The 18,648-nt window shown below is 46.1% G+C and overlaps 1 protein-coding gene across 1 annotated transcript in view; it reads left to right on the forward strand.

The window, feature by feature from the left end:
- LMTK2 (lemur tyrosine kinase 2) overlaps positions 1-18,648 on the forward strand; it is a 44,790-nt gene that overhangs the window by 11,508 nt on the left and 14,634 nt on the right. Inside the window, exons 3-8 of the mRNA XM_048493671.1 lie at positions 3,898-4,039; positions 7,458-7,531; positions 8,281-8,399; positions 9,873-9,960; positions 15,321-15,454; positions 17,906-17,990. Coding sequence (XP_048349628.1) covers positions 3,898-4,039; positions 7,458-7,531; positions 8,281-8,399; positions 9,873-9,960; positions 15,321-15,454; positions 17,906-17,990 — 642 coding nt within the window. The remainder of the gene's footprint in view (positions 1-3,897; positions 4,040-7,457; positions 7,532-8,280; positions 8,400-9,872; positions 9,961-15,320; positions 15,455-17,905; positions 17,991-18,648) is intronic.

An 18,648-nucleotide genomic window follows, 5' to 3' on the forward strand; every position in this document is an offset into this window, starting at 1 on the left:
TCTTCTGCCATATTATTGTCACAGCAACCCTGTTGGGTAGGTTAGACAGGAAGAGGCAGACTGGCCCAAGGGCAAGCCGGCAGACCTCCATGTCGGAGTGGAAATTTAAACTTAAATCGCCTGGATCCTAATCCAGTTCTCTAACCACCTCACCACTCTGGTGAATTTTGCTCAGGTGTGCTGTAAAGAGTCACAGGTACAGAAGAAAGTCTTTCTGAGGGGCAGCTAGATCTGCCTTTCTGACCTGAGCAACCTGGTCTTGTGAATGAAAAGGGGTTTAAATAAATGACAAAAATTGCCTTCCCTCTACGTTGAAGAAATTGCCTTATTGTTCTTTTAAAAAAACAACAACTCTCTCTGGACTCAGTTAATAAAAGAGTCTCTGTAATAGCTGGGGAAGGCTGAGGTCTCTTAACTCGTAGTTATTATTTTTAAAAAAATGTTCTCTTGGATCAGATAGTCTAATGCGCACCCACGGGGTGGAATCTTCAGCGTGGGGTTTGATTTTGGACTTTGGAATGTAAAGAATGAAGCAGACAGGATTTTGTTTTGGCAGCTGTCTAGTCAAACATAATTGAAATGGGTGAACTTGAAAAGATGCCTTTTATTGGCGTTTTTTCTTCTCTTCCATGGCTGTTGATACACCCCGAAGGTATTTTTCCCTCTCCCTTCCTCCTGTGGTCACGTAACTTAACCTCACTGAAAACTGACACTCCTTGGGTGGCGGCATTTTGTCACATGCCCAGGGAGCAACACGGGGGGTCGTTCTGATACAACTCCCCCCCCCCCACATACACACACGCAGGGGAGTGCAGGTGGAAATTTTTGATCCAAAAAGCCACACGGGTTAGGCTAAAAAGAGCTGAACAGGGTTCAGCAATGATCTAGGCCAAGATAAAGAGCTTCAGTTAGTTCTGAGCTTGTGTTTCCAAACCAGGGGACTCGTCTGTCTTAGGGCCAACAGCTTTTATAATTGAGGGAATTCTTCGGATGTCTTGGAACAATTTCTCCCCGTAGAGATGTTCAATGTATTGTCGAAGGCTTTCACGGCCGGAATCACTGAGGTACTGTGTGGTTCCCAAGCTGTATGGCTGTGTTCTAGCAGCATTCTCTCCTGACGTTTCGCCTGCATCTGTGGCTGGCATCTTCAGAGGATCTGATAGTAGGAAAGGAAAGCAAGTGGAGTATATATACCTGCTATCTTAATGACCTTGCTATCTTAATTGTTACTCACAGGTATATATACTCCACTTGCTTTCCTTTTCTACTATCAGATGCCAGCCACAGATGCAGGCGAAAGGTCAGGAGAGAATGCTGCTAGAACACGGCCATACAACCCGGAAACCACACAGCACCTCAATTCTTCAGATGGTTTTAGTCTGTTGTGTCCTTAGGTGATTTCACGTGGTGCGCTTCTCTCTTTGAATCCCAGACCAAGTGTCCTGTTGGCAGATCTCATTCCAATATCCCCCTCCCCGCCCAATTCCCCCCAATTTGAGAACCACAATGGTGTAGTGGTTAAGAAGAGGTGGACTCTAACCTGGAGAACCGGGTTTGATTCCCTACCCCACATGAGCGGCAGACTCTTATCTGGTGAACCGGTTTTGTTTCTGACACTCCTTGGGCAGTGGACCAGTCCCAGTTCTCTCGGAACTCTCTCAGCCCCACCTATCTCACAAGGTGTCTCTTGTGGGGAGAGGAGGGGAAAAAGGAGCTTGTAAGCCGCCTTGAGTCTCCTTACAGGAAAGAAAGGTGGGGTATAAATCCAAACTCCTCTTCTTCTTATGCAGTGTCATCCATGTGCATTTCTTGACAGCGAAAACAAACTCTTCTGTACGGTACAATTTTAAGTCCATCCTGATTTGGATAGCCAAATCTCATCAGATCTTGGAAGCTAAGCAGGGTCAGCCCTGGTCATTTTTGGGATGGGAGGCCACCACAGAAGTCCTGGGTGGCTGCACAGATTCCGGCAGTGGCGAGCCACCTCTGTCCATCGCTTGCCTGAAAGCCCCACCGGGAGTTGCTGTAAGTTGGCTGCGACCTGGTGACAGTTTCCACCTCTAATGTTCAGTCATCTTTATGAGTTCAGAGCTATCTTGTCCGGAGACGGCAGTCCTGGCATGAGTACCCCTGTAAAGCTTATTATAGCCTGCCACTTGTCTAATGATTTCCCTGGGAGCCTGAACAGCTGCCATGCATGGTCCATAGATTTGGGGGCATGCCACAGTTTGCGCTCTCGCAGTGTAGACTAAGAGTGCATTCTAGACCAAGACAGGCATCCCTTGCGAGGGAACGAGGAAAGACTGCCCAGATTAGAAGAAGAAGAAGAAGAAGAAGAAGAAGAAGAAGAAGAAGAAGAAGAAGAAGAAGAAGAAGAAGAAGAAGAAGAAGAAGAAGAGTTGGATTTATATCCCCCCTTTCTCTCCTGTAAGGAGATTCAAAGGGGCTTACAATCTCCTTGCCCTTCCCCCCCTCACAAAAAAACACCCTGTGAGGTGGGTGGGCTGAGAGAGCTCCAAAGAACTGTGACTAACCCAAGGTCACCCAGCTGGCATGTGTTGGAGTGCACAAGCTAATATGGTTCACCGGATAAGCCTCCACAACTCAAGTAGCAGAGCGGGGGAATCAAACCTGGTTCTCCAGATTAGAGTCACCTACACCACGCTGGCTCTCATTAGGTGACGAATGCCATGCAAACCATGACAGTTGCCATGTTATGTGCCTACAAGGGTGACAGGTTGAGGGACGGTCCCGCAGAGCTTATCAGGCCAAATTCACATAATTTACAGAAACCAGAACCGAAGGTCTTCTTAAAGAATTGTCTGCAACTTGCTGTCATGTGCAGCGTAATGTGTGAATAACTTGTGATGCTGTTAAAGCTTGGTGTGCAGAGCTTTTAAAAAGATGCTATTTTGAACTGTTCAGCTTCTAGGCCATCGGGGGGGGGGGGGGTTTGCATTTCAAAAGCAATTTACCACCTCTCGCTTTTTTAATTAAGAATACGTGTGCCGATATGAATTTGTGAAACTTTCACGACCAGCAAAGCGAGCTGTCGGTACAAACTTTGCCAAAAGGTGTGCGACTCTGCTGAGCTGAGCCCAATGTCCCCTTCTCTTGGACATAAATAGTCTGTTCCCCATTTACTGCTGAGGGAGTCAAGAGAAGAAGAAGAAGAAAAGTTTGGATTTATACTCCGATCTTTCTCTCCTGTAAGGAGACTCAAGGTGGCCTACAAGCTCCTTTCCCTTCCTCTCCCCACAATGGACACCTTGTGAGGCAGGTGGGGCTGAGAGAGCTCCAAAGAACTGTGACTAGCCCAAGGTCACCCAGCTGGCTTGTGTTGGAGTGTACAGGCTAATCTGAATTCCCCAGATAAGCCTCCACAGCTCAGGCGGCAGAGTATGGAATCAAACCCGGTTCCTCCAGAGTACACCTGCTCTTAACCACTATGCTGCTGCTTCTCCCACTGCTGTACTGGCTGTGTATTAGGAAAACATTTATTGCAGTGAGAGTTGTTTCGTGGTGGGATTGGCTGTCTAGGAATCTTCAAGCGGAGGTTGAGTGAATGTGTCTCAGGCTTTGATCCTGCATTGAGCAGGGGGTTGGACTAGATTCCTGCGTTAACCAAGAGGGTTGGACTAGATGTGCCCATTATTCTATGGCTTAGATTACAGAGCTGTAGCAGTTAATAGTTCTCCCTGGGAATGTTTGCTATCCCCAATCTAAGCATTCATTTGACCAAGCGCAGGGGCCAGCGCACGGAATAAAACTTTGTGCACGGAATAAAACTTTGTGCATGGAATAAAACTTTGTGCACGGAATAAAACTTTTAGCACATCTGAGTTCCATAGTGAGTAACAGTCCTTTTCGTCATCCCTCACTTTTCGCTCCTTGTAGGAATTTGAAGACAACTTTGATGACGAAATAGACTTTACCCCTCCGGCGGAAGACACGCCATCTGTTCAGTCTCCGGCAGAATTGTTTGTACTTTCGGTTCCAAACGATGCTTTGCTGCCTCCGTCACAGTTATACCTTCCAGGTATGTTCTCCCTGGCTGGCAAGATGGGTCTCTCCTGCCCCCCGGCCCCAATCCAAGCATGCCTCTGGACTGTCGTCCGATGTTTTGTCTCATGAATGCGCTCCTCCTCGTGAGCTATGTGTCATCAAGTTGCAGCCGACTTATGGCAACCCCAAAAAGGGGCTTCCAAGGCAAGTGAGAAGCAGAGGTGGTTTGCCACTGCCTTCCTCTGCAGAGCCTTCCTTGGTGGTCTCCCATCCAAGTACCAAGTAACGCTGCTTAGGTTCTGAGATCTGACAAGATTGGACTGTACCGTTCCCCCTTCTTCACCCCATGATAGCTGTTAGCAAATCGAGAGCACAATTGTTGTGCTTCTGGAGGGCGGGTGGTCTTTTTAACCTGGTAACATCTTGCGCATAGTCCTTGTGATGCAGTATTTCAAATTAGAATCTTAAACCAGCTCCCCTGTGTGCATTTTGGCAAATGTTCTTGGATACATTGACTTTTTTAAGAAGAAGAAGAAGAGTTTGGATTTATATCCCCGCTTTCTCTCCTGCAGGAGACTCAAAGGGGCTTACAATCTCCTTGCCCTTCCCCCCTCACAACAAACACCCTGTGAGGTAGGTGAGGCTGAGAGAGTTCCGAGAAGCTGTGACTAGCCCAAGGTCACCCAGCTGGCGTGTGTGGGAGTGTACAGGCTAATCTGAATTCCCCAGATAAGCCTCCACAGCTCAGGCGGCAGAGCTGGGAATCAAACCCGGTTCCTCCAGATTAGATACACGAGCTCTTAACCTCCTACACCACTTAAACAGTGCTTTCTGGCCCCTTCCGCACATGCAGAATAATGCTCCTTCAATCCACTTTCAGTGCACTTTGCATTGTGCAGAATAACAAAGTCCACTTTCAAGCAATTGTGAAAGTGGATTGAAAATGCATTATTTTTCATGTGTGGAAGGGGCCTCTCTTCATCCGATGTTCTGGGTCTCCCCCATTTTTTCCCCTGTTATTCTATCAGTCTCCCACAGAGTGCTATATCCAGTATAGGCTGATCTTTCATAATCTTGCTTCTGAAAAGATTTTAAATAGAAGCTGCGAACCTTGATAAAAATAGCCTTTCGTTCTGCTCTCATTTGGGAAATGGGAAGATGGAGCTTCTCAGCCTTCACGTGTCACTTGACTGAGGCTTGAGCGGTTGCCTGCCATGCTGGAAGTCTGAAATAAATCTTAAATTTCTGCCAAAAAGCTTAGGATGGATTTGCATGTAACATGACAGTTCTCCCTTCCCCCCGTTCCAGAGAAGGATTAGGCAACCCACGGTCTGTCAGCAGTAACTAGCCACATTAACTGAATGAAGTCGCTTTGTTTTTTGACTGCGTATTTCAGTGCTGGATTCCAAGGCCCTGACCTGGATAACCCCGAATAACCCACTGCCATCAAATCTTGGAAGCTAGGCCGGGTTGGCCCTGGTTAGTACTGAGATGAGAAACCACCAAGGAAGCTTAAAGTCACTACACAGAGGCCTCCAGTGACAAACCACCTCTGAAGGCCTGGAAAACCCTATAAAATCCACCATTAGTTGCTGCGGCTTCATGACCCTTTACACACAGCAAACTTTGGGGCAAGCAAGGATTGGCTCATGCTGCTCTTGGCCGGCTTGTGAGTTTTCAGGGGCATCTGGTCGGCCAGCTAATTTGAAAATGAAATGCTGGACCATACGGATCCTAGTCCGATCCAGTTATTACGCAGTTCTTATCTTGTTCTCCTTTTTAAGTAGATGGGTTATCTCCCCCCGGCAAAACACGCGTGTACGGGACTAATTTCACTAATAGTTAATTATCTGCATGGAAGTACCATGCCACTGAAAAGTAAGCTTACAACAGCTTGGAGCGGGGGAGAAAAAACACTTGGGGGGGAAATCATGGATTTTGTAAGCCAGCATGGCTCAAATTAGACCCGCAAGCAGCAAACAGGTTGTGGAGGCACCAAATAGTTTAGCAATGGGGGATGTTTTAATATGATGCCTTCCCACCCAGCTACCTGAGAGCTTTCAACTGGCGATGCTGAGGTTGAATCTGATGACTTTTGTTATGCTTCTTCTCTCCCCATGAATTATAGCCAGAGAGTTTATACTTCCTTGCCAAAACAACCCCAACCCCCCCCCCCCCACACACACAATTTGCTCATTCCCTCAGGAGGGGCAGGAGTTGGAGCTTGGGAACTGGATAGAGAGAATGTTTTGTCACTTGCCTTGTGTTAAACAATATTGTGTTGGGCTGTCCTGTATCAGCTATAGCAGAAGAACAGTCCTGTGTTCGGTTTGCATTTGAACAAACTTGTGTAATCTATATATATAAAAATCTAACAGTGACTTTGTTAGTCATGCCCTAACGCTGAAACGGCTAGACGGATCGCCCCCAAATTTTCACATGACGTCCCTCCCTGTTGCGGGCAGGTAATCGGACCTTCAGATCGCTGAAAGTCCATACCTGAGCCAGGTAAAACGTATTTTTCCTGGCGCACCAGGCCATTAAGCTGGCTGTGTTTAACTGTCACCCTTAGAATGTTCGTGCAGCCTGTCTGTCTGTGGCCTGAGGCCTTGGTATGCCCTTAGAATGTTCGTGCAGATGGGCAGAGATGAGCAGTGAAAACAGTAAATAGGTAATACTGTTAGGTAATACGAGTGGAAGTGAAACACATACACACTTTGCCGTGTGAGACGTCAGGTGGGGTGTCCCCCCTCACACGCAGGTAACTTTCACTCTCTGTGCCTCACCCATTGCTACCACACAACACACATACTCTCATACACATCCAGCTCATCCTCACACACCTCACTCTGCCCTCCCTCACATCCAACCACCACTTACCCACTTCCTCACCCATATTCGGCGCAGCTCTCTTTTACTAAAAGCGAGCTGGAGTTTGCCTTTTTCTTCTAAGAAAATCCGCAGGGTGGGGGCGAACCAACACTACTGGCTCTGCTTCTTTTGCACATGGCCCTTTAAGAACCCACGGAGCTGGCCTCGATCTGAGCGCCTCACCACCCTGCCTCTGCTGCCTGACTGGGATAGCCTCCTTGCCCCAGTTCTGCCTTACCCATGCCAGGACTGTGCGTGTCAACCAGCCTCATGGACAGCGGGATTCGCACTCTGGACAGTTACGTTGTAGAATACTAAAAAAAACAAGACACCACCATATAACAATGTGAATTGAAAAAAGAAAGCGGGATTCCATTTGACCACCCCAAAAGGCTATGCTGCGAATCATTGGACCTGGATGGACATCTGTGTGGGTTGCGGACTGTGATGAGAAGGACAGTTGCCACAGCAACATGTGGCTGGGCCCCGCTAGTGATTTATAAGGGAAGGAAATGCCTCTGTAATGCAATACAGATTGTGGTTAATCTTTCATTGAGATGTTGTCCTTTTTCTTCTCCCAGAGGAATCAAAGTCCCAGATAGCTCGCCAGAATCTGAATTATATTCAAGAAATTGGAAGCGGTTGGTTTGGAAAGGTGAGAAATCTTTAATGGTCTAGGGTGTTTTTGTTAGCTCACGGACTTCTCAAAATAGTCTGTAAGGCAGCAATGGCAAAATAATCAATTTTGCAGGGTGTATATGCACATTTGCAGACACACACATGTATTTAGGGTATTTCCTGAAGTAACATTTGTTCACAGCAATAGTTCGGATATTTCTATTGCTACCCTCCAGTTCTTCCAAACTCTTCCCAAATGCAGCTTTATTCAGAACTGGATGGCATTAAAATTTGCATGTGCTGTTTCCTGATAGGAATGCGTGACTTGGATGAGAAAATCAGCATCGTTTTGGCCAGGAACATACTTAGCTGCTCTGCAGCTCAAAAACATAACCGCATTGTTATGTTATTTAGACAATGCATTGAATTCTGCGTTGATACTGTGATTAATAGAACATAATCTACATTAACATGGTAGATATGAATGGGGAATAGAATCAGTTAGTAAAAATGCTGAAATATATATGTCATGAGTTTATTATAAACTAGTGTTTGAAGGAGAAGACTTTTCTTTTTTAGCATAGTGATGAAATAAGCGCCAGAGATACAAACAAAATTAGTCCTCTCTGTTCGCTTCTCTATGTATTCACTTCTTTCATTCTGTAAAGATAACAGTTTCATTGCAGTACTATATATGCTTGTGGATGGATTTATTCACCCTATATTTAAATAATAAAGATATATTTTAAAAAACAAAACCGCAGACTCTTTGATGTTGTGTTTCAGGTGCTGCTCGGAGAGGTTTACACGGGCACCAGCGTGGCAAGAGTAGTGGTGAAAGAACTAAAAGCAAGCGCTGGCCCCAAAGAGCAAGAGCAGTTCTTGAGGCATGGAGAGCCGTATTTGTGAGTAGCATCTTATGAGATTGTCGCAACATGAGGCAGCCCTGGGAAATAGCTCTTTGGGAAGAGCTCTCATTGGCTGTCAGGCTCAGTCAAATAACCTGTCCTTGTTGTTTTCGGTTTTGGAAGCCGTTGGCACCCTGTGGATTGCATCTCTCCTGGTGCCAACTGCGATACCCCGTTAGGTTGTACCAGCAGATGTTGCTAGCGTGGTGTAGTGGTTAAGAGCAGGTGGATTCTAATCTGGAGAACTGGGTTTGATTTCCCGCTCGTCCACCTGAGTGGTGGAGGCTTATCTGGTGAACCACATGTGTTTCCACGCTCCTACCTTTCTGCTGGGTGACCTTGGGCTGGTCACAGTTCTTTGGAACTCTCTTAGCCCCACCTGCCTCACAAGGTGTCTGTTGTGGGGAGAAGAAGGGAAAGGAGCTTGGAAGCCACCTTGAGTCTCCTTACAGAAGAGAAAGGTGGGGTATAAATCCAAACAACAACAACTCCTCCCCCTCTTCTTCCTCCTGCTCCTGTGCCTGCTCCTCTTCCTCTTCTTCTTCCTCTTCTTCTTCCTCTTCTTCTTCTTCCTCTTCTTCTTCCTCTTCTTCTTCTTCTTCTTCTTCTTCTTCTTCTTCTTCTTCTTCTTCTTCTTCTTCTTCTTCTTCTTCTTCTTCTTCTTCTTCTTCTTCTTCTTCTTCTATTCCCCCCTCTCCTGGAGTAATTTGCACATCTGCTTTGAGGACAGGCACCTTTTCAATCACAGCTCCGCCTCCTCCGGAATAAACTTCTGAAGGATATCTGAATGCCCTTGAATACCTTCAGAAATGACATGAACAGCTTTTTGTGTGTTGCTGCAGACAATCTTTTTAACATAGATTTCTTACCTGCCAGTTCTGTGTGCTGGGCTTTGAGTTCTTCATCGATTTGTGTGTCTTATTTTGCTTTCCTTTATTGTGATTGTATAACTTATAACTATGGGTGCAGCTTGTGGGAAGTGTAGGAAATAGCAGCCCTTTAATTGTGCCACCTTGCCTTTTGTTGTCAGAATCCCGGAAGGGTAGCCATTCAAGTCTGTGGCAGCAATAATAAAACAGGTTAACAGTTTTATGCCAGCACGGCTTCAAATGCTATGTATTGGATCGACTCCTAGTGTCTGAAGAAGGGCCTCTGGTCCATAAATGTATAGAAAGAAAAAAGTTAGCCCCAAAACTGGTGAACCTCGACAAACGAAAAAATAAAACTGAAAATGGCTGGAAAAGGCTTTATGATAACATTAGATATGATGAAAGTTGCAGATTGCTAGTGAATTTTCTCCACCAAGAAAACACATTACTGACTAATTTAGTTTAGGCTTTACTGGGAGTGTCTGAGATGAATGTGGCATCATGAATGTAGAGAGCCATCTTCGTAAGAGAGTCTCTGCCACTCATTTACTAGCCTCTCCCCTTGGCTTAAAAGCCTCTTCCTCTTTTCCTTCCTTTACAGCAATCTGCAGCATCCAAACGTCCTCCAGTGTATCGGACGGTATGTGGAAGCCATTCCCTTCCTCCTGGTGTTTGAGTTTTGTGACTTGGTAAGTGCATGGTGTTTCACTGAAATGGGACTTGTGCTATTTTGCTGGCGTGCGCTTCACGGAGCTCTTGCCCTGCCTCTGAAGAGATCAAAATGACCGATTCATGCCCCCTCAGTCCTCACAATAACACTACAAGCTAGGCTAATATTTATGGGCCCATGGTTCCCTTATTCACCAAGCATAAATCGAACTTGGGTCTCCCTGCATCATGTGAAGACATCTACTGGAAGTGTTTGCAGCTGTTCTGGCGAATGGTGCCTTGCGACCTCTGTCTTTAGAAATGCCGCGCTCGCTGGGGGAAATCTCTGCTGTTCCAACAAATATTGAGCCATATGCGGAGCTACTTCCCCCTCTTAGCAGGGCTTGGTGTTTGGGGAGGAAGCGGCGCTGGATGGATTCACAATTCCACTTAGATCTTTTGGCGAGAAAGCGTACATGCCATTTGGACAGCACTAGCGCTTCTCGTAACCAGCTCATAAGCACCTTGAATCTGGCGCAACTCTACTTTTAGAAACAGACTAGTGGACCGTGGGCGTGACCTAATAACAAATACTTTTCTTGCAAGAAGTGTCTTAGATCTCCAGAGATTAGCACTAATTAGTTTTCTCTTTGATTCCTGGCTCTTTTGTGCTGGTGGGGGAAATGGAACAATCACACATTTTTCATGAAAAAAAATTAACTCCTTGTCTTTCTAAATCTGCTAGGCTTGTCACGCCTCTGACGTCTGCAGTGCAAACATTTTGTTCTGGCTCACGTGATGCATGTTTCTTTTTATATTCTTGATGGCTTGGTGGGATCAGTGCATCAGTGACGAATTTGGAGAGGTGGTTAGAATGTCAGAGTAGCATCCTGGTTCAAATCTCTGCTCCGCTGTTCTGAAATTTGGCAGCTGACTTTGGGAGAGTTGTTGTCATCCATAGGATAGATCCAAGGATAAAATGGAGAGGAAGGAAACGGTGTAAGCCACCTTGAACGGTTTGGAGGAAGGGTGGAATAAAATAGGGATGGACGGATGTATGTCAGAATGTGTTGTGAGTGGGACATAATTACATGATGAACAGTTTAATTAACCCCTCTGGCTACATTCCCCTTTAGCCAAACCTGAGGTTTTTCCCTTGAATATTAGGTTGCAAAAGCCCTTAACTACTTATAAATACATGAAGGCTGTGTGATCTTTTACAAGTAAGAAGTAGGGGAACTGACAGCAATACCCTCTGGAACGGCATCGCCATGTTGTGGAGCGAAAAGTTAGCAGACAGTAGATGATTTTGTGACCAGTACTAGCGAGTCTTCCTTTGGTTTGGTTCCTTCTATTTGCCATAATGCTCTGTTTGGGTGGGCATAATGCTCTGTTTAGGTGCGGCCTTGGGATTGTATCTGAAGCCCTTGAGATCCTTATGGGTTTCCTGGCAGTGAGCGTCTGGCCCCAAACTTGGAGCAACAGAGGGCAGTTTTCATTCTCACCGTAGCACCGTTGCCAAGTGCAGGGTTTTCTTGCTCTGTAGCCGTGTGTAGGAGAAAAAGCAGAATTCGTGTTTATCCCAAGACTGCTCCTTGCTTCTGGCAATCCCCCTAGAGATCTGACCATGAGACTTCAAACCTGCTCTTATTGGCTCTGCTCCAGCCTTGTTATTGTTGACTGGTCATAGAGTAATGAGACTAAATGCTGGAAAAATCTGGCATATAGTGTATTCAAGGGAACTCCCGTCTGATTGGCGACTGGTCACTTTTGCTACTGAGAGAATGCAGAGTGCTTAAGCTATTGGCAAAGCTCAGTGTCAAGTCAATATAAAGCGATGTCTTTCAACACAGTCCAGTCTCCGTGCATTTTTAAAACCCGGCATGGTAAGCTGAGTACCTCATATCAAAGAGGGCGGGTTTCCCTCCCACCCGTTAGCGCAAGCTGTAACTACCAACGTTTTCAAAAACAAGCAGTAGTTCCTTAGGGTCCCTCTTTTCTCTCAAACGATTGTGTCGTCGCCTCCCACAGTGTTTTGTGGCAGACCTCTTAATCTATAATTAACTAATGGTGTATCATTTCCTTTCATCATTGGGGCCTTACCGGGTTTAAAAATAGCCTCGCAACACGCTTATTAGCTGAAATATATTGCCCAGCTGTGCGCGGCCAACCTTTTGTCAGCGTGCAGAATTCCTCATTGATAGAATGATGAATGGGGGTGTGGGGGAGCAAAGATTTGTATTATAAAGTGGACATAACCTTATGTGCACGGCTGGGCCGCTTGGCCTGTCAGCCGCCACTCGCTCATTGTTGCCAGGCGGGAGCATTTGCAACTCGATGAGCAGATGAAGTTAGCAATCTGCAGTCACTCGATACGCGCTCTGCCTCTCCTCCAGAACACAGTGTTGCTTACCTGGGGTCTTGACTGCAAAGGCCATCTCGACCGGCTGCCTCTGCGGCCTGAATTTCCAGAAGTAGAGAAGAAAAGCAGCAATTAGGAAAAGAGGCTTTAAAAACCTATTGGCTGGCCTAAAGGTCGTAATAATAAACTACTACCAATACTAACAGATTTAATGTTTATCTTTATCTCTTTATCTCTGTTAGCCAAGACAGTAGTGAAATCCCATGCTGTTCAGTCCCCCGTCTCTTAACCTTAGTTCCGGCAGATAGTCACAAGTCCTGGTGTATTTGGCTATTGCACAAGAATGTGAAATAGCCAAACATGGCAGTGGGCAACGTTCCATATATGCTGATTTCCCTGTGTCCCTACAGTTTGTCCCTTCCCAGCTTCTTAGGTGCATGTGCCACTTTGCCGCTCTCTCAGTCCTTTATGGTTTTCCTGTTACTCAGACTTCATTACTTACTTTCTCCTCCTTTAATTTCCTCCTCCTTTTGGACCCAATCAGTATCTACTAGTTTCTTTCCAGCTGTAAAAATTTGTTCAAGCGAGTCCTAAAGATCACCCTTTAAGTCCTATGGACCTGTGAAGAACTGTGGCTTAGGGGTTCTTTAAAACTAGCTTTGAAAGTGGGCTTGGACAGACTTATGGAGGAGAAGTCAGTCTATGGCTACCAATCTTGATCCTCCTTGATCTGAGGTTGCAAATGCCTTAGCAGACCAGGTGCTTGGCAGCAGCAGCAGCAGCAGGCCATTGCTTTCACATCCTGCCTGTGAGCTCCCAAAGGCACCTGGTGGGCCACTGCGAGTAGCAGAGTGCTGGATTGGATGGACTCTGGTCTGATCCAGCAGGCTCTTTCTTATGTTCATAAGGCCATTGCTTTCACATCCTGCCTGTGAGCTCCCAAAGGCACCTGGTGGGCCACAGCAAGTAGCAGAGCGCTGGACTAGATGGACTCTGGTCTGATCCAGCAGGCTCTTTCTTATGTTCTTAAGGCCATTGCTTTCACCTCCTGCCTGTGAGCTCCCAAAGGCACCTGGTGGGCCACTGCGAGTAGCAGAGTGCTGGACTAGATGGACTCTGGTCAGATCCAGCAGGCTCTTTCTTATGTTCTTAAGGCCATTGTTTTCACCTCCTGCCTGTGAGCTCCCAAAGGCACCTGGTGGGCCACTGTGAGTAGCAGAGTCCTGGACTAGATGGACACTGGTCTGATCCAGCAGGCTCTTTCTTATGTTCTTCTAAACAAGACTTGATTCTGCTGGAGTGGCTTTGACAGAAACTGCACATCCCCTTTTTTGGAGCAAAATTCTCCCCATGGGCAACTCTCAAAGAGGGAGAGGTTCACGCTTGTACGTGTAAGAAGAATAAGAATAAGAGTTTGGATTTATACCCCACCTTTCTCTCCTGTAAGGAGACTCAAGGTGGCTGACAAGCTCCTTTCCCTTCCTCTCCCAAAAGCAGAAGCCCATAAAGAAGCTTAAAACCTGGGAAGCTCGCAGCTTGTTTACTTCCGCTGACAGCAGCTATTCCAAGGTGGGAACCCACTGTCAACTGCGGCCCCTGCTTTTCCGAAATGTAGGGCAGGTGCCACACTGGGAAACAATGCTCAGAAGAGCTGCACGTAGCTCCAGAGCCACGGATAGACGAGCTTCAGATAATAGCTTCAAATTATGTTGTGTGGCACAGATATGTCTTCCCCCACCTCTCAACTGTACTAGCCCAGTACACTCAGCACAATTTTGGGCACTTGGCAGAGTGTCATTGCAAATAGTAGCGAGGGGAGTATTTATATCATTACCCAGTCAAGCATATTACACACTCCTTTTTACCCCCCATGTTTTTGTTCTGAAGTACGGATTGCCCAAATTATTTTTTACCCAAGCTGTTCTGCCATGCACAGGTTTTGAGTAGAAGCCAGAAAAACACTTTCCTTAAAAAAAAAAAATCCAAAACAGAAAATCTTAATTGTGTGTATGAGCTATCCCTGATGGTTTTAGTTTGCACAAACCGGGGAGTTTTATCCAGCAAATTAAAAAAAAAATAGTTCAGTTTCTGGCTGAACAGCAAGTCAACTTCTGCTTCGTCATCTGCTGCCACCCAGAGGTAGTTCCTCGTTCCGTGAGTTACTTTTCTGCCGTGAAGGGCAGGTTTATAGATACGCGAGGCATTGCACGTCATAAGGACACTTTCATGTCACTTCAGACAAGATGCTTTTCAGGAGAGAGCCAGCAGAAAGGGCAGAATAATCCTGCCAGGAGCCGCTGTTTCTGAGCTAGGTGTGCAATTTGAAATGGTCAGTTGCTCTGCAGTGTCATAGAGTCAGACTGCCCTGTAAAGGGTCATGGGCTCTTGGCGCAAGAATAAATGTGTACACTGGAATTTGCTGCAGAGACCGCTATAGATAATATATTTGTTTGATCTTAATGCAGCAGAGTTGTGTGGCTGAAATCTGGGTGTGACATCTGCTTGAACAGAGCCCTTGCTGACAGGGCAGGACAGTATTGTGGGTAACGCTGAAGCTGGAAGTAGAGGGCCCGGGATCAAAACGATTGTATTCCATCAGACCTGTACTTCATTTTCTGCCCAAGGGGGGGGAAAATCATGTGTCATTTCTGCTACAGTTCTTCGTATTAGCTTGATCACCTTCGGTTCTCTTGATTTCCAGTCTGGCACCTTTCAGTCCTTTTCTCTCTCTGAAAGGTAACTGGGGGGCATACCTAACTAACTTAAATTTGCATTTGAACCGGCGTGCCCGTGTTAAGTGGTAAAGTGACCTTAAAAGGACTATAATGTCTACCTCAGGTGCCTTGTTTAAGAAACCTTATGGAGGCTTGAAATCTGAGGACGCTGCCCTCTAAGCACAAGCTTTATTTATAACCACTCCGAATAACCTTGCTGACTGAAGAGAACTTAACTGTGTCTGGTTGCTGCTTCGTTAAATACCTGTTGGGTGCCACTGGAGTGAGAAGCCATTGATGAGTGTTCCGTGACTTGTTTTTACAGGGTGACCTCAAGGCGTATCTTTGCACCGAGCGAGAGAACATTAAAGGAGACTCCCAAATCCTCCTGCTGCAGAGGATGGCGTGCGAGATCGCCGCCGGGCTGTCCGCTATGCACAAGCAAAATTTTGTGCACAGGTATTACTTCCCTACATATACGTAACGCTACAGTCGAACTGCCTGTGTTCTTTCAAACACAGATAAAAGCTCAGAAAGCAACATTCCAGAGGCAGTGAGCTGCAGGACATACTGGAGCCCAGCTTCTCTCTCTCCTCCACTCCCCAGTTCTGCCAGGTTATTCAAAACCTCCTGGGGTTGGTGATATGACTTATTTTCATAGAATCATAGAATCACAGAGTTGGAAGATACCCCCAAAAGGGCCATCAAGTCCAATCCCCTGCAATGCAGGAACACACATCAAAGCACTCCTGACAGATGGCCATCCAGCCCCTCTTTTAAAACCTCCAAAGAAGGAGACTCCACCACACTCCGAGGTAGTGCATTCCACTGTCGAGCAGCCCTGTCAGGAAGTTTTTCCTGATGTTTAGGTGGAATCTCTTTTCCTTCACCTTGAACCCATGACTTCTGGTCCTAGTCTCTGGAGCCGCAGAAAACAAGCTTGCTCCCTCACCAACAAGACATCCCTTCCAATATCTCAACATGTCTGTTATTTCACTTCTTAACCTTCTCTTCACCAAACTAACCGTCCCCAGCTCCCTGAGCCTCTCTTTGTAGGGCATGGATTCCAGACCTTTGACCATTTTGGGTTGCCCTCTTCTGGACCCGTTCCAGCTTATCAATATCCTGCTTATTTATAGTCTGCCTTTCTCCCTAACACTCAAGGCAGATGATGTAATGTAAATCAAGCACAGTCAACAGGATCGGGCAACTGGTGAGCAATGCAGTAGATTTGCATTGCAGCAATCAGCAAACAAACAGAAATCTCAGAGCTGGAAACAGAATACGAGCTTTTAAACATGATACGTTAAGTGGTATAGAAACTACCTAGTTTGCAGCATACGTCACAGTGTTAAGTAGCAAGTCAGGGGTGTAGGCCTCAGTCCTTATCCCTTTACCAATGCAACTTACCTAACTATTTTGTTACAGAATAGTTCTGTTTACCTGTGCAAACAGCTGAAATTTGCACCTTGGCTGTCTACTGGATTCGCTGTTATTTTGACAACTGACCTAGGATAGCTCAGTGCCTGTTAATGATTTTTGCTGAAAATAGTGTTCCTTCCAGTGTTAAATGCCGGCTGAGCTGCTGCGCTTTTGGGTTTGGTGGTTTTGTCCACTGTGCTCTTAATCGCTCCATTTCAGGCGTCATTTATTGTATTTAGATTTCAATATATAATACTGCTTTGCTAGCCCTTAAAAAGGCCCTTGGAGTTGGTCCAAGTATGCGTGGACCAAACTTATCTGAAAGGCCATCAAGTCTCATAATGGGAAAAGCCTGTAAGTCTAGATAGATTTCTTTGCAGAGGGAATCGTCCCAGCAAGTGTGTAGTTGTGATAAGTGTGTTCCTCCACCTAAATTCACATCACTGAGATGAGAGAACATAGGCTGGTTCAGTTTGTGGGGCTAAGGTGGGCTGCTTGATCCGTTTTTATGAGAAAGGCAAACTATAAGTTTCATTGTACCATTCTTGGGGCTATACCCATAACCTTTGAAAGGGATGCATGAACAAATGGGGAGCTGCCTTCATATGCTTTGGTTGCAAATCAAAGTCTCTCTTCTGGTGGCAACTCATCTGTCTGGAATGTGAATTGCCCCTTCAATCTGCATTTTTTTTTGCGGGGTGGGGGGGGTGGGTGGGGGTTGTTCCGTTCCCCTGCCTCCTGAACCTAAAATGAACCGCCAGTTATAGCTCTAATCCATTATCTGCTCTGGCAACCTGTTAGTCTGCCAGTTCAACCAGTTCTAAGGATATGCGGAAGGTCTAGAGCCAAAAGCAGTATTTACTTTGTTTTGCCTTTGCCCTCTAAGGAGCTCCCGGTGGAACAGGTGGGATCTTTTACCCATTTTTATCGCCTTGATAAGTTCCTGTAAAGCACATAAGGCTAGGAGGCTGTGAGGTTGCCCCCCAGTTAATTTTGTGGCCAAGAGTGGGTTTGAATTTAGCTGTTTTCAGGCCGGTTCACACCTTCCCACCATCCACTACCCCACACTGGCTAAGAAAATATGCATAGATTTCCTCTTTGAGAGGGTCCAGGCTGCACTGACCTGGATGGTCCAAGTTGACCCTGATCTCATCAGATCTCAGGAGCTAACCAGGGTTGACCCCGGCAAGTGTTTGGAATGGACTGTGACCTCCAAGGAATGCCAGGGTTGTCCTGCAGAGGCAGGCAATGGCAAACCACTTCCGGGGGCCACCGTAAGCCAGCTGTGACTTGACAGGCAAAAAAAACGCTGAAGCGCCATGCTGCTTTCAAGTCTACTGTGATGCTGAGTAAGCCAGAATGAGCATGATTAGCGACAGTATGGATTTTCCTTTTCTTGCTCTGTCACCTGAGCTTTGTTATTGAGCTTTCTTGTGTTCTCACTGCAATGCTTTTGATTTTTTTCTCTCTCCCCCACACCCCCTCCAGTGACTTAGCCTTGCGGAATTGCTTCCTCACATCTGATTTAAATGTCAAAGTTGGAGATTACGGAATAGGATTCAGTAGGTATAAGGTAAGTCAGCGCATTTGAAGATGGTTAGAGGTCCAGACCGGAGTTTAGTGGTGTCGGTTTCGATCGGCTGGAATCTAGCCAGTGAATGAATGCCGTGTGACCTTGCCGGGGTATAGGTGATGCATGATTAGATTTTCTAGTGTCTGTCATAGCCTCAGTTTTTTTTTTTTTTTTTGGGGGGGGGGGTATTGCACATGTCCAGATTTATTTATCATGCTGGATTTGCCAGTGAGTCTCTTTGTCTTTCAATGCATTCTTCTGTCTCTTGTAGATACAGCTTCTAGCTCCCAGATTTGCATATCTCAATACTTAGAATTGTGTAATCTTGAGTTAGGAGCTGAGGTTAGACGGGAAGACTTGCAGTTGTGGGAGGGGGTGTTTTTACCCCTCCCGCTCACCAATTCTCTGGTGGAATTCTCTGCAGTTGGCCCTTGCTGTGATCTTGCTTTATTGGCATAGACAGCAGTACAACAATAATAAAAACAGATTAAAAAGCATATACAATACAGGATATACATGTTAGGACGAAGGAAATCTACTGGCATTTAGTAATTTCCAGGAGAAAGTCTGCCACCATCATACAGAGAGAAGGATCAGGGTTGTCCAACAAGTAGTGTAATCTAAATAAATCGGGGAGATCGGGTAAATGTAAAGGAGT

The sequence above is a fragment of the Sphaerodactylus townsendi genome, linkage group LG04 (assembly GCF_021028975.2).
Source record: "Sphaerodactylus townsendi isolate TG3544 linkage group LG04, MPM_Stown_v2.3, whole genome shotgun sequence".
NCBI classification, from domain to species: domain Eukaryota; kingdom Metazoa; phylum Chordata; class Lepidosauria; order Squamata; family Sphaerodactylidae; genus Sphaerodactylus; species Sphaerodactylus townsendi.